Genomic DNA, 16,357 nt, shown 5'->3' with positions numbered 1-16,357 from the left:
GAGGTGCCCGTCTTTGATGGAGATTCGTGTGTCCAAGAAAGAAACTGATTCTGAGGAGTAGTCCATGGTGAGCTTGATGGTGGGATGGAACTTGTTGATGTTATCGTGCAGTCTCTTTAGTGATTCTTCGCCGTGGGTCCATAGAAAGAAAATGTCGTCGATGTATCTGGTGTATAGCGTTGGTTGGAGGTCCTGTGCAGTGAAGAAGTCCTGCTCGAACTTGTGCATGAAAATGTTGGCGTATTGGGGTGCGAATTTGGTCCCCATGGCTGTTCCGTGTGTTTGGGTAAAGAACTGGTTATTGAAGGTGAAGACATTGTGATCCAGGATGAAGCGGATGAGTTGTAGGATGGCGTCCGGAGATTGGCTGTTGTTGGTGTTGAGTATTGATGCTGTCGCAGCGATGCCGTCATCGTGGGGGATACTGGTGTAGAGTGCCGAGACGTCCATCGTGCAGTTATACAGGGCCTTGGTGAGACCACTCGGAGCAATTTACGGGTCATTATGTCATCGCTCTCCCCCTGTTTCTTTCCTGTTGACACATCTGCTATCCTTGTTGTGTGTGCCTTTGATGTCTTATCTCTTCCAATCTTTATTGCAAAGGAAAAATGGGGGTTATATTGGATAACCCCCGAAAACGGGCACCGGGATCGCGATTAACCCGCGCCTGGTCGTTGCGATGCAGGCAGCGTGTAACATTCGTGTTGCCTGATGATTTCAATGATTGCTGCGTGCAGCCAGCGCTACCTGTGCTGTTGATTGGCTGCACGCATCTGCAAGAGGCCTGATATTGAGAGTGGCTAGCACCACTTAAAGGCAGTCTATACCTCTTAAAGGGGAGGTGCACTGGAAGTGCTGGAAATCCATTGGGAAGTGATTCTGTGCTACAATATATTGAAGTTGTGTCTGTAAAAGAGCATGCACCAAGCGTCTTGGATGATGCACTAGAGTCCTTGGTGGAAGAGTGGATGGAAGGAGGGGCATCCTATATCCACAGGGGAACAAGAGGCCCTCCAGACATATGCTCAAGAGGCAGTGGGAGGCAGTAGGGGACGAAGTCAATGCCAAGAACATAGCACCAAGAACATGGATGCAGTGCAAGAAGAAGTTCAATGATTTGACATGAGTAGTTAAGGTGAGTGAGGTTAACTGTCAAGTGGCATCTCCCTACCAACTGCACCACTAGCCTCCTCCACTGCTCGACGCACTACACCCACAATCACCCACCTACCAACAAACTCTTTCAATCAATACTCAACTCTTCAAATCAGATCTTTCATCTCACCCTCACACATTACCACTGTTGCAAGCCGCACATCCACAAATCACAGGTCACACACACTGGCAGCTATTCAACCAGGACAGCCACAGCACCCAAACATCTTGCAGGACACTCATCAGCACACTTCCCTCTTTCTTGCAGGAGAAGGTGACAAATAACAGGAGGCAGCAGGAAAGAAACGGAGGAGGACGGCTGGAATATAATCTACCAGTAACCCACGGCTGGAATATAATCTACCAGTAACCCACGGCTGGAATATAATCCACCAGTAACCTAGGGCTGGAATATAATCTACCAGTAACCCACGGCTGGAATATAATCCACCAGTAACCCATGGCTGGAATATAATCTACCAGTAACCCACGGCTGGAATATAATCTACCAGTAACCCACGGCTGGAATATAATCCACCAGTAACCCACGGCTGGAATATAAACTATCAGTAACCTACGGCTGGAATATAATCTACCAGTAACCCACGGCTGGAATATAATCCACCAGTAACCCATGGCTGGAATATAATCTACCAGTAACCTTTGGCTGGAATATAATCTACCAGTAACCCACGGCTGGAATATAATCTACCAGTAACCCACGGCTGGAATATAATCTACCAGTAACCCACGGCTGGAATATAATCTACCAGTAACCCACGGCTGGAATATAATCTACCAGTAACCCACAGCTGGAATATAATCTACCAGTAACCTACAGCTGGAATATAATCTACCAGTGACCCACGGCAGGAATGTAATCTACCAGTAACCTAAGGCTGGAATATAATCTACCAGTGACCTATGGCTGGATAATAATCTACCAGTAACGCATGGCTGGAATATAATCTACCAGTAACCTACGGCTGGAATATAATCTACCAGTAACGCATGGCTGGAATATAATCTACCAGTAACCCACGGCTGGAATATAATCTACCAGTAACCCACGGCAGGAATATAATCTATCAGTAACCTACGGCTGGAATATAATCTACTAGTAATCCAGGGCTGGAATATAATCTACCAGTAACCTACGGCTGGAATATAATCTACCAGTAACCCAGGGCTGGAATATAATCTACCAGTAACCCACGGCTGGAATATAATCTACCAGTAACCCACGGCTGGAATATAATCTACCAATAACCCACGGCTGGAATATAATCTATCAGTAACCTACGGCTGGAATATAATCTACTAGTAATCCAGGGCTGGAATATAATCTACCAGTAACCCAGGGCTGGAATATAATCCACCAGTAACCCATGGCTGGAATATAATCTCCCAGTGGCCTACGGCTGGAATTTAATCTACCAGTAACCTACGGCTGGAATTTAATCTACCAGTAACCTATGGCTGGAATATAATCCACCAGTAACCTACGGCTGGAATTTAATCTACCAGTAACCTATGGCTGGAATATAATCCACCAGTAACCTACGGCTGGAATTTAATCTACCAGTAACCCACGGCTGGAATATAATCTACCAGTAACCCACGGCTGGAATATAATCCACCAGTAACCTATGGCTGGAATTTAATCTCCCAGTGGCCTACGGCTGGAATTTAATCTACCAGTAACCCACGGCTGGAATATAATCTACCAGTAACCTAAGGCTGGAATATAATCTACCAGTAACCCACTTCTACAAATACATAAGGGGCAAAAGAGTAACTAGGGAGAGAGTAGGGCCTCTTAAGGATCAACAAGGTCATCTATGTGCGGAACCACAAGAGATGGGTGAGATCCTAAATGAATATTTCACATCGGTATTTGCGGTTGAGAAAGGCATGGATGTTAGGGAACTTGGGGAAATAAATAGTGATGTCTTGAGGAGTGTACATATTACAGAGAGGGAGGTGCTGGAAGTCTTAACGCGCATCAATGTAGATAAATCTCCGGGACCTGATGAAATGTATCCCAGGACATTATGGGAGGTTAGGGAGGAAATTGCGGGTCCCCTAGCAGAGATATTTGAATCATCGACAGTTACAGGTGAGGTGCCTGAAGATTGGAGGGTCGCAAATGTTGTGCCTTTGTTTAAGAAGGGCGGCAGGGAAAAGCCTGGGAACTACAGACCGGTGAGCCTGACATCTGTAGTGGGTAAGTTGTTAGAGGGTATTCTGAGAGACAGGATCTACAGGCATTTGGAGAGGCAGGGACTGATTAGGAACAGTCAGCATGGTTTTGTGAGAGGAAAATCATGTCTCACGAATTTGATTGAGTTTTTTGAAGGGGTAACCAAGAAGATAGATGAGGGCTGTGCAGTAGACGTGGTCTACATGGACTTTAGCAAAGCCTTTGACAAGGTACCGCATGGTAGGTTGTTACATAAGGTTAAATCTCACGGGATCCAAGGTGAGGTAGCCAATTGGATACAAAATTGGATTGACGACAGAAGACAGAGGGTGGTTGTAGAGGGTTGTTTTTCAAACTGGAGGCCTGTGACCAGCGGTGTGCCTCAGGGATCGGTGCTGGGTCCGCTATTATTTCTTATTTATATTAATAATTTGGATGAGAATTTAGGAGGCATGGTTAGTAACTTTGCAGATGACACCAAGATCGGTGGCATTGTGGACAGTGAAGAAGGTTATCTAGGATTGCAACGGGATCTTGATAAATTGGGCCAGTGGGCCGATGAATGGCAGATGGAGTTTAATTTAGATAAATGTGAGGTGATGCATTTTGGTAGATCGAATCGGGCCAGGTCCTACTCCGTTAATGGTAGGGCGTTGGGGAGAGTTATAGAACAAAGAGATCTAGGAGTACAGGTTCATAGCTCCTTGAAAGTGGAGTCACAGGTGGATAGGGTGGTGAAGAAGGCATTCAGCATGCTTGGTTTCATTGGTCAGAACATTGAATACAGGAGTTGGGATGTCTTGTTGAAGTTGTACAAGACATTAGTAAGGCCACACTTGGAATACTGTGTACAGTTCTGGTCACCCTATTATAGAAAGGATATTATTAAACTAGAAAGAGTGCAGAAAAGATTTAGTAGGATGCTACCGGGACTTGATGGTTTGACTTATAGGGAGAGGTTGGATAGACTGAGACTTTTTTCCATGGAGAGTAGGAGGCTTAGGGGTGATCTTATAGAAGTCTATAAAATAATGAGGGGCATAGATAAGATAGTCAAAATCTTTTCCCAAAGGTAGGGGAGTCTATAATGAGGGGGCATAGATTTAAGGTGAGAGGGGAGAGATACAAAAGGGTCCAGAGGGGCAATTTTTTCACTCAAAGGGTGGTGAGTGTCTGGAACGAGCTGCCAGAGGCAGTAGTAGAGGCGGGTACAATTTTGTCTTTTAAAAAGCATTTGGACAGTTACATGGGTAAGATGGGTATAGAGGGATATGGGCCAAGTGCAGGCAATTGGGACCAGCTTAGTGGTATAAACTGGGCGACATGGACATGTTGGGCCGAAGGGCCTGTTTCCATGTTGTAAACTTCTATGATTCTATGATTCTATGATACCAGTTACTCACGGCTGGAATATAATCCACCAGTAACCCACGGCTGGAATGTAATCTACCAGTAACCTATGGCTGGAATATAATCTACCAGTAACCTATGGCTGGAATATAATCTACCAGTAACCCACGGCTGGAATGTAATCTACCAGTAACCTATGGCTGGAATATAATCTACCAGTAACCCACGGCTGGAATATAATCTACCAGTAACCTATGGCTGGAATATAATCTACCAGTAACCCATGGCTGGAATATAATCGACCAGTAACCCAAGGCTGGAATATAATCTACCAGTAATCCACGGCTGGAATATAATCTACCAGTAACCCACGGCTGGAATATAATCTACCAGTAACCCACAGCTGGAATATAATCTACCAGTGACCTATGGCTGGAATATAATCTACCAGTAACCTATGGCTGGAATATAATCTACCAGTGACCCACGGCTGGAATATAATCTACCAGTAACCTATGGCTGGAATATAATCGACCAGTAACCTGTGGCTGGAATATAATCTACCAGTAACCTATGGCTGGAATATAATCCACCAGTAACCCACGGCTGGAATATAATCTACCAGTAATCCACGGCTGGAATATAATCTACCAGTGACCTACGGCTGGAATATAATCTACCAGTAATCCACGGCTGGAATATAATCTACCAGTGACCTACGGCTGGAATATAATCTACCAGTAACCTGTGGCTGGAATATAATCCACCAGTAACCCACGGCTGGAATATAATCTACCTGTAACCTATGGCTGGAATATAATCCACCAGTAACCTGTGGCTGGAATATAATCTACCAGTAACCTACGGCTGGAATATAATCTACCAGTAACCTGTGGCTGGAATATAATCCACCAGTAACCCACGGCTGGAATATAATCTACCAGTAAACCACGGCTGGAATATAATCGACCAGTAACCTACGGCTGGAATATAATCCACCAGTAACCTACGGCTGGAATATAATCCACCAGTAACCTACGGCTGGAATATAATCTACCAGTGACCTATGGCTGGAATATAATCTACCAGTGACCTATGGCTGGAATATAATCTACCAGTGACCTATGGCTGGAATATAATCTACCAGTGACCTATGGCTGGAATATAATCTACCAGTAACCCACGGCTGGAATATAATCTACCAGTAACCCACGGCCGGAATATAATCTACCAGTAACCCACGGCCGGAATATAATCTACCAGTAACCCACGGCTGGAATATAATCTACCAATAACCCACGGCTGGAATATAATCTACCAGTAACCCACGGCTGGAATATAATCTACCAGTATTCATCCACTCTAATTTACACTTCCTTCTCAGTCCTTACTGTTAATTTCACATTCCTCCAATCTGACTGGTTAAGGAGATAGCCAGTTGCTTGCCCTGTTCACTCGGGTCCCAGATGTCCTGTTTCCCTCGCTGCGACATTATTAGTTCACACTTTTAGACACATGCCACACAAAAAATGTAAAAACTGAGACGTGCAAGGGCAAGTCTAATTAACGGCAGACGCCGTTAGATGCCATGCTACAGCCAATTATGGGCCAATATCTATTCTTATTCAGATATCCAGTGGTCATAGTTTTTCTTTTTATCACCACTCTATCCAAACAGCACCAACACAATAAAAGTGATCCTTTCTGCTGTGTGTACCATTCTGTGAACACAAAGATGATCAGGTGAAAAAGAACATATATTTTTAAAGCCAGCGTTGTTTTGTTTTGTTTTCTTTCCAGCTGAAAGCAGAGGACAGTAACAAATCAAAATACAACATCTTGAAATAAGTTAAACATTCAAAAAAATAACTAGTTAAATTAGTCACTTATTGCAAATAAATGGTGTGATACTTTTAATCCATCAATTTTTTTACAAAGGACACAAAGACATGTACACTGCAAATCTCTTGTCTGGAAAAAAAAATCTGGGAACAAAAAGCAACAAGGGTTATGGCTTTGCTGTCTGATTGGGCTACTAGCTATTCAATGCTTTAAACTGACCATTCTTAGAAAAACATGCACAATTTTATGAAATTTGTATTAATTATATTCTTCTGGTACAACGAATAGATGTCACTTTAGAGCTTTAAAATAAATAATGATTTTTTTTTAAATGTATTTTTTTTTGGTTTGCATAATTGAAGTTGCTTAAAACAGTGGCTTAATGCCTACTTACCGAGGATGACAACACAAAGGGGCACAAGTTAGTACTCAGAATTTTTCATGCACACTAGACCAAAGTTGCTGGGATGAAATATCCATCACTCATACTTATTAAACTCATTTACCAAGAAAAAATAATGTTTCCTCTTGAATTATTCAAACATCAGACATTTACAGAGATTTACAGCACACAAGGTGCTCGGTGTGTCATGTTGTAACATGAACGGTCTCTGACAATCACTTCTGTACAAAATGAAACCTTACGGTTTCCTGTTAACAGCTTAAGTATACAATATAGTACATACAAACAGCAAAACTAGCAGAAACAATTTACTGGTCATCAATTGGTTTCTTAAGTTGTGTTTTTTTTAATTTTACAACGTCAAATGGAAGATATCGTTTCTGAGGTAATAATTAACACAATCTTCTCTTTTTGGTTCTGTATTTGGAAAATAAAGGGGACTTACGTATCGTGTAACACACCAAGGGAGGGAGGTATCAGGAACTTACCAACAGCACATTTTTTGGTCATGTTTTGATCTCACTGTACGTCCAGTGGAGAATCATAGTATAGTTATTGAGCACCATCGGTTGGAATTAGGTCATCAAGTACAATTTCTTCTTCATAACAAAACAGTGTTAAAAAAAAATATTAGAGTCCATTTCCCAGATTAAAGCCTATGTGGGTTCCATTTCTCTTCCTTTTCTCTGCAACCTGATCCACATCCTAACAGTTAGATGTTAATAGTTCACGGCCCTTTTACGTCTTCTTGTGGCGGTGCCCGTAGAGCTTGTGTGCAGGCAGAGGAATCACAGTAGCCAGGAAGTCCTGCACGACCAGGAGGACCAGGAATACCAGGCTGCCCACTCTTTCCAGGTGGGCCCCTCTCACCATCACGGCCATCCCTGCCAAAGCTATGTTTGCCAGGCTCCCCTGTAACAAAGGAAAATCATGAAGGGCAAAGGCCTGCACACAGCACAAACAGATTGATGCTACCCATCTACCCCAATCAAATATGAATCCCATTCTGGTTTGTGTCCTTATTTAATGCTACTTCACTATTTTCTCTGATGGGGGAAATCAAGAACGAGGGGACGTAATCTTAAAATTCGAGCTTGATCATTTAAGTGCGAAATCAGGAAGTACTTTTACACAAAAGGGTTAGTAGAAATCTGGAATTCTTTCCCCCTAAAGGCTGTGGATGCCGGAACAATTGGAGCTTTCAAGACTGAGACAGGTAGATATTTGTTATGTAAGGGTATCAAGGGATGTGGAGCTAAGGTGGGTAAAATGGAGTTGAGGTACAGATCAGCCATGATCTAACTGAATGGCGGAGTAGGCTCGAAGGGCTGAATGGCCTACTCTTGTTCCTGTGTTCACTCCTCTTCTTGCAAAGGTCTGGATTCATGTTGAGTGTGGTTCCACAATGCCAGCAGCCCTCCAGGTACTTCCCTGAAATGACTGGTCACACATGACCAGAGTTACTCACCTAAACCGTGGCTTTCCTCACCACAATCCCAATATCCATCTTTCTACTCTGATTATAGCAACATCCCAGAACTGGATGAAGCCCAAAAGACATGTGCAGCATCACAACTGTTGGGGCCCTCAGATAAGGTAGAGATAATCTGTGTAAATATATATGATCAGAAAAAAAGAGAGGGAATATATATTTATATATATAAAAAAGAATACGTATATATATTTGTATATATATATTCCCTCTCCCCTTTTTCTGATCGTATAAACATGCCTGTCCACCTCTTTTTCAGTTTTGAAGGAGGGACCACACCCAAAAAGTTGACTTGTCTGTTCTTTCCACACGTGCTGATGGACTTACTGAGCGTTTCCAGTATTTTCTGATATTTTTTCAGATTTCCAGCATCTGCCGTATTTTGCTTGTTACTTTAAGGGTAAGTTTTGAGCTGCCTTTCAAAAGTGGGGGGAGGAAGGGAGTAAAAGATAAAGCAAGGTGGATGGGATTTGGAAAGGGAATTCCAGAGAGTAGGTCCAGGATAGCTGAAGGCTCTGCCGCCGATGGTGAAGCAGATGGGAGAAAATCCACGGTAGCCAAAAGTCACAAGACCAAATGTGTACATGATGTCTAAAAAAGCTAGCAAAAACTGACCAACATCTTCAAACAGCTGACAACCCAAAAATAACCCTGAATATAGACCTATGATAAGTAATTGACACAAAATGCAGCAGGGCACATGCTTGTCATAACGTCACAGAATCATACAGCACAGGAGGCCATTTGGCCCAACATACCTCTTTGAAAGAGCTATCGAATTAGTCCCATTCCTCTGCTCTTTCCCCATAGTCTTCCAAATTTTCCCTTTTCAAGTATTTATCCAATTCCCATTTGAAAGTTACGATTGAACCTGCTTCTACCGCCCTTTCAGGCAGCGCATTCCAGATCATAACTCGCTGCTTAAAAAAAATTCTCCTCATCTCCCTTCTGGTTTTTTTGCCAATTATCTTAAACCTGTGTCCTTTGGTTACTGACCCACCCGCCAGTGGGAGCACTTTCTCGTTATATACCCTAACAAAACCCCTCATGATTTTGAACACCTCTATTAAATCTCCCCTCAACCTTCTCTGCTCTAAGGAGAACATTCCTAGTTTCTCTCCACATAACTGTAGTTCCTCATCCCTGGTAGCATTCTAATAAATCTCCTCTGCCCCCTCTCAAAGGCCTTGACATCGTTCCTTGCTTTTGTACTCTATGCCACTATATATAAATTGTAAACAATTTTACAACACCAAGTTATAGTCCAGCAATTTTATTTTAAATTCACAAGCTTTCGGAGATTTTCTCCTTCCTCAGGTAAATGTTTCAAGATCTCCTTGAAGCCTACGCATTTATACATATTGAATAATACATGGTGTTTACAGACTGCCCCTGCAACTGCCCGTTGCCAAGGCAATCACCGTGTTCAGACAGAGAGGTGTCATCTGCAGAACCCCCGAATACACATTCAACAAAAAAACAAACAGGGAAAAAAAACAGAGAAAAAAAAACACAGAGAGAGGCAGAAACATCCGGAAGGCAGAGAGAGCCAGCAAATGACCCATTATATTAAAAACAGATAACATTTGTTCGCTGGTGGGGTAACGTGTAGCGTGACATGAACCCAAGATCCCGGTTGAGGCCGTCCTCATGGGTGCGGAACTTGGCTATCAATTTCTGCTCGACGATTTTGCGTTGTCGTGTGTCTCGAAGGCCGCCTTGGAGTACGCTTACCCGAAGGTCGGTGGATGAATGTCCATGACTGCTGAAGTGTTCCCCGACTGGGAGGGAACCCTCCTGTTTGGCGATTGTTGCGCGGTGTCCGTTCATCCGTTGTCGCAGCGTCTGCATGGTCTCGCCAATGTACCATGCTCTGGGGCATCCTTTCCTGCAACGTATGAGGTAGACAACGTTGGCCGAGTCACAGGAGTATGAACCATGCACCTGGTGGGTGGTGTCATCTCGTGTGATGGTGGTATCTGTGTCGATGATCTGGCATGTCTTGCAGAGGTTACCGTGGCAGGGTTGTGTGGCGTCGTGGACGCTGTTCTCTTGAAAGCTGGGTAGTTTGCTGCGAACGATGGTCTGTTTGAGGTTGGGTGGCTGTTTAAAGGCGAGTAGTGGAGGTGTGGGGATGGCCATAGCGAGGTGTTTGTCCTCATTGATGACATGTTGAAGGCTGCGGAGAACATGGCGTAGTTTCTCCGCTCCGGGGAAGTACTGGACGACAAAGGGTACTCTGTTGGTTGCGTCCCGTGTTAGTCTCCAGACGAAATCGAAGTTCTCAGCCGAGGGCTCAATTTCTGCCCCACTACCAAAATGGACCCCACTAGTCTCGCGGCGGACACAGAGGAATTCATCAGGAGAATGAGGCTCCGGGAATTCTACCACAAACCCCAAGATTTCAGCAGCGAACCCAATGAGACAATCGACGATCCGGAACAGCAGACAGAGGGATCCGCGGTACAGCAACCGAAGAGGAAAGAGTCACACTGGACTCCTCCGGAGGGTCGCTGCCCTCAGCTGGACATGTATGCTCAAGCTGTCAGGAAATGCGTCAATGCCAGATTCATCAGCCGCACTCAGAAGACAGTCCAGAATGTCACCCGAGCACAACGCAACGCCATCAACGCTCTCAAGACCAACCGCAACATCGTCATCAAACCAGCGGACAAAGGAGGAGCCATAGTCATACAGAACAGAACAGACTATTGCAAAGAAGCATACCGACAACTGGACAACCAGGAACACTACAGACGGTTACCCGCAGATCCGACCAAAGAACACACCCACCAGCTCAACAAACTGATCAAGACCTTCGATCCAGACCTTCAAAGCATCCTACGCATTCTCATCCCACGTAATCCCCGCGTGGGAGACTTCTACTGCCTCCCAAAGATACACAAAGCCAACACACCCGGACGTCCCATCGTATCAGGCAACGGAACCCTGTGTGAGAACCTCTCTGGATACATCGAGGGCATCCTGAAACCCATCGTACAGGGAACCCCCAGCTTCTGTCGCGACACTACAGACTTCCTACAAAAACTCAGTACCCACGGACCAGTTGAACCAGGAACACTTCTCACCACGATGGACGTCTCGGCACTATACACCAGTATCCCCCACGATGACGGCATCGCTGCGACAGCATCAATACTCAACACCAACAACAGCCAATCTCCGGAAGCCATCCTACAACTCATCCGCTTCATCCTGGATCACAATGTCTTCACCTTCGATAACCAGTTCTTTACCCAAACACACGGAACAGCCATGGGGACCAAATTCGCACCCCAATACGCCAACATTTTCATGCACAAGTTCGAGCAGGACTTCTTCACTGCACAAGACCTCCAACCAACACTATACACCAGATACATCGACGACATTTTCTTTCTATGGACCCACGGCAAGGAATCACTAAAGAGACTACACGATAACATCAACAAGTTCCATCCCACCATCAAGCTCACCATGGACTACTCCTCAGAATCAGTTTCTTTCTTGGACACACGAATCTCCATCAAAGACGGGCACCTCAGCACCTCACTCTACCGCAAGCCCACGGACAACCTCACGATGCTCCACTTTTCCAGCTTCCACCCTAACCACGTCAAAGAGGCCATCCCCTATGGACAGGCCCTGCGAATACACAGGGTCTGCTCAGACGAGGAGGAACGCGATGGACACCTACAGACGCTGAAAGACGCCCTAGTAAGAACGGGATATGACGCTCGACTCATCGATCGACAGTTCCGACGGGCCACAGCAAAAAATCGCATAGACCTCCTCAGGAGACTAACACGGGACGCAACCAACAGAGTACCCTTTGTCGTCCAGTACTTCCCCGGAGCGGAGAAACTACGCCATGTTCTCCGCAGCCTTCAACATGTCATCAATGAGGACAAACACCTCGCTATGGCCATCCCCACACCTCCACTACTCGCCTTTAAACAGCCACCCAACCTCAAACAGACCATCGTTCGCAGCAAACTACCCAGCTTTCAAGAGAACAGCGTCCACGACGCCACACAACCCTGCCACGGTAACCTCTGCAAGACATGCCAGATCATCGACACAGATACCACCATCACACGAGATGACACCACCCACCAGGTGCATGGTTCATACTCCTGTGACTCGGCCAACGTTGTCTACCTCATACGTTGCAGGAAAGGATGCCCCAGAGCATGGTACATTGGCGAGACCATGCAGACGCTGCGACAACGGATGAACGGACACCGCGCAACAATCGCCAAACAGGAGGGTTCCCTCCCAGTCGGGGAACACTTCAGCAGTCATGGACATTCATCCACCGACCTTCGGGTAAGCGTACTCCAAGGCGGCCTTCGAGACACACGACAACGCAAAATCGTCGAGCAGAAATTGATAGCCAAGTTCCGCACCCATGAGGACGGCCTCAACCGGGATCTTGGGTTCATGTCACGCTACACGTTACCCCACCAGCGAACAAATGTTATCTGTTTTTAATATAATGGGTCATTTGCTGGCTCTCTCTGCCTTCCGGATGTTTCTGCCTCTCTCTGTGTTTTTTTTTCTCTGTTTTTTTTCCCTGTTTGTTTTTTTGTTGAATGTGTATTCGGGGGTTCTGCAGATGACACCTCTCTGTCTGAACACGGTGATTGCCTTGGCAACGGGCAGTTGCAGGGGCAGTCTGTAAACACCATGTATTATTCAATATGTATAAATGCGTAGGCTTCAAGGAGATCTTGAAACATTTACCTGAGGAAGGAGAAAATCTCCGAAAGCTTGTGAATTTAAAATAAAATTGCTGGACTATAACTTGGTGTTGTAAAATTGTTTACAATTGTCAACCCCAGTCCATCACCGGCATCTCCACATCATGACTATATATAAAGCCAAGGATCCTATATGCTTTTTAACAGCTTTATCAACTTGTGCTGCCACCTTCAAAGATTTACATATGTGCACCCCCAGGTCTCTCTGTTCCTGCACCCCCTTTAAAATTGTACCATTTAGATTATATTCCTCATTCTTCCTCCCAAAATGCATCACTTCACTCAATTTAAATTTCATCTGCCATGTCTCTGCCCATCTCACTATGTCCTCCTGAAGACTGCTACTATCCTGCTCACTGTTTACTAAATTTCCAAGTTTTGTGTCATCTGCAAACTTTGAAATTATGCCTCCTATAGCCAAGTCTAGGTCATTAATATATATCAAAAAGAACAGTGGTCCTAATATCGACCCCCGGGGAAGACCACTCTACACTTCCCTCCAATCTGAAAATCAACCGTTCACCACCACTCTCTGCTTTCTGTCCCTTAGCCAATTTTGTGTTCACGCTGCCACTTCCCCCTTAATCCCACGGGCTTCCAATTTGCTAACAAGTCTATTATGTGTAATAATCGGTTACTAATTGAGGAGAGGCTGAGCTGCTGCTCAGTGCCCATGTAACTGTACCTCTTAGATGAGTCAGCGCCTTCAGAGGAGTGGGAGGAAAAGGAAAAAGCAAAGTAACAGCTGATCCTAGTCAAATCAGATCGTGCTATAATCTCACCCATATTATATGCCACTTCATCAATAAACCACATCATACAATTCATTCTGTGGTTACACATGTCAAACCATTACATATGCAGCTACCAGTTCCTTTTAATAAACACTAGAATGATTTGAAGGTGCTGATGATTTATAAACATATGCACACCCACCAAATGTGATACTGGGCGTTTCGATGTTGTTAACCAAACAGATCTGCACCAAAAATCCGTTTGAGAAACTCACATCCTTCTCCTTTACCCTAGGCTTACAACAGTTGGACTTTTGGTACATGTCAGAAGACCACCTCACAAGGTTGATCCTGTAACAAGAAAATTACCTAGTCAAGGCATTTTGGTACTCTGTTGTGTCTTTTGATGCTTTCAAAAAAGGTTCTGTAGAATTATTTAACTTTTTTTTACACGCGCATAAAGAAAATGAAGGGTATCTTTTGTAAGGACACAAGAGTACAATAGTCACAGAGAAAAGTTGTCCATAAAACCTTATGAACCAAAAGAAACCAGTAAGATAAAGTCATCTGAGATTAGTATTGTTTGCTCATACCTGGTAGGCCTTGTTGTCCTGGCAAGCCCCTGGGTCCTCTTCCTGGCAACCCTTTATCACCCTTATCACCTTGTTCACCTGTGCAGAAATTCACGTTAGATAAGAATATGGAACTAGCGAGGAAGGTATCATTATAGAAATATTGTATGAACTTAAAAAAATTTGAAATTTTATAGTAACTATATTTTGTTACTGCAGTTCTATTTCTACATAGTACGCTAATAACATGTAGTGTTAACGATCTCCATTCTCTTTTTTTTAATTGAGGAAACTAGTTGGAGCACGCTATCAAGTTTGAACAAAGTACGATATAAGACGAGGTAAATCAAGAGGCTGTGGTTCGATGACGCTAAACTTAGGTTTTAAAAACCTGTAGATTACAATAGGAAGAATAGCCCAGAGTGATTATAAAGAATTAGATAGGTTTGGGGTGCAGTAGATAGGTGAAAGAGAATGAAAAAGAAAGATTTGGCAATCACTTCAACACAACAGACATTGGGCCAGCCTTGGAGGCAGCAATATTACATCAGCTGATCCAAGATATTCTGAAGATTCTATCCACTTATTCTGAAGAGCGCCTTGTCAGTCCAAAACCTTGTGAAGCTGATATATTTTACATTACTTCAACTAAGTGCATCATGTATCTGTAATGACGTACCTAGTTATTCTCACATTGAAAATAAGTGTTTTATTTTTAGGCAAGCAGGTTTTCAGGTTTTGAGTTACATGGTTTCACCGTGTTTTTTTTAAAAAAGTAAACGTAAAATGAAACAATTAGTAATAAAAGTATTAGTTCACACTAAAACCTCACTAAATATACAATCAAAATAAATAGAATCTGATTTTTAATTCATGAATTGTGACTCTCACTTGGGATAAAATGGAAATACAATACCGTCATTTGTCCACCTTAAAGAAACATGTTTGGTTGCTGCGCTCTTTTGCTTGACTTACCTTTTTGACCTTTGTAACCAATTATACCAGGTGGACCTTTGAGGCCAGTAAGACCACGAGCTCCTGGTTGTCCAGGGAAACCATTGTCCCCAGCTGGGCCTGGGGGACCAGAGGGTCCGGGACGTCCTGGCATACCCATGATACCAGATTCAGGTCGTCTGAGGCTGGATGCCAAATGAGCTAAGTGTTCTATAAGAGAATACAAAATTGTAACTCACACAAAATCAACAATATACACAATATCAACAATAACAATTAAATGTATACTGTATTCTTGGCATGCATTGCATTTTGGTATAGGGTAACACTATTGTAATTACATAGACTTATATAGAATGTGCAGCACAGAAACAGGCCATTCGGCCCAACTGGTCTATGCCGATGTTTATGCTCCACACGAGCCTCCTCCGACTCCTCTTCATCTAACCCTATCAGCATATCCTTCTATTCCTTTCTCCCTGGTGTGTTTATCTAGCATCTCCTTAAATGCATCTATTCTATTCACCTCAACTACTCCTTGTGGTAACGAGTTCCACATTCTGTTGGAATGAATGATTAGAATTTCCTTTATAGTGAAGTTTCAAAATCCCTATGCATTTGCATCGTAACTCTCAATATAGTAAATCTTTTCTTAAATTGAAACATTGTGAAAGCAAATATAAATTAATTATAAAAAGGGTTTGTCGTGCTGTGATTTATGTAATTTGTTGCTTATCTGATACCAGGAGTCTAATTATATCTAAGATAAAGCCACGAGATATTAGGTTAGCCCACTAAATGTTTGTTCCTTTAAAGTGATGTAACCAACGCTACCAGAACAGATTATCTGGTCATTTATCTCATTGCTGTTTGTGAGACCTTGCTGTGT

At 43.7% G+C, this 16,357-nt stretch overlaps 1 protein-coding gene across 1 annotated transcript in view; it reads right to left on the bottom strand.

Annotated features, from left to right (window-relative positions):
- Positions 1 to 6,606: 6,606 nt before the first annotated feature.
- Positions 6,607 to 16,357, bottom strand: part of col9a1b (collagen, type IX, alpha 1b) — a 118,751-nt gene continuing 109,000 nt past the window's right edge. Inside the window, exons 30-32 of the mRNA XM_067983708.1 lie at positions 15,490 to 15,678; positions 14,536 to 14,613; positions 6,607 to 7,865 (exon numbers count right to left, since the gene is read on the bottom strand). Of these exons, the coding sequence (XP_067839809.1) occupies positions 7,681 to 7,865; positions 14,536 to 14,613; positions 15,490 to 15,678 (452 nt within the window). The 3' untranslated portion in view covers positions 6,607 to 7,680. The remainder of the gene's footprint in view (positions 7,866 to 14,535; positions 14,614 to 15,489; positions 15,679 to 16,357) is intronic.

This window comes from Heptranchias perlo, chromosome 5, assembly GCF_035084215.1.
Source record: "Heptranchias perlo isolate sHepPer1 chromosome 5, sHepPer1.hap1, whole genome shotgun sequence".
Taxonomy (NCBI): domain Eukaryota; kingdom Metazoa; phylum Chordata; class Chondrichthyes; order Hexanchiformes; family Hexanchidae; genus Heptranchias; species Heptranchias perlo.
The sequence above is the reverse complement of the archived record's forward strand: the minus strand, read 5'-3'. Positions and strand labels throughout refer to the sequence as shown.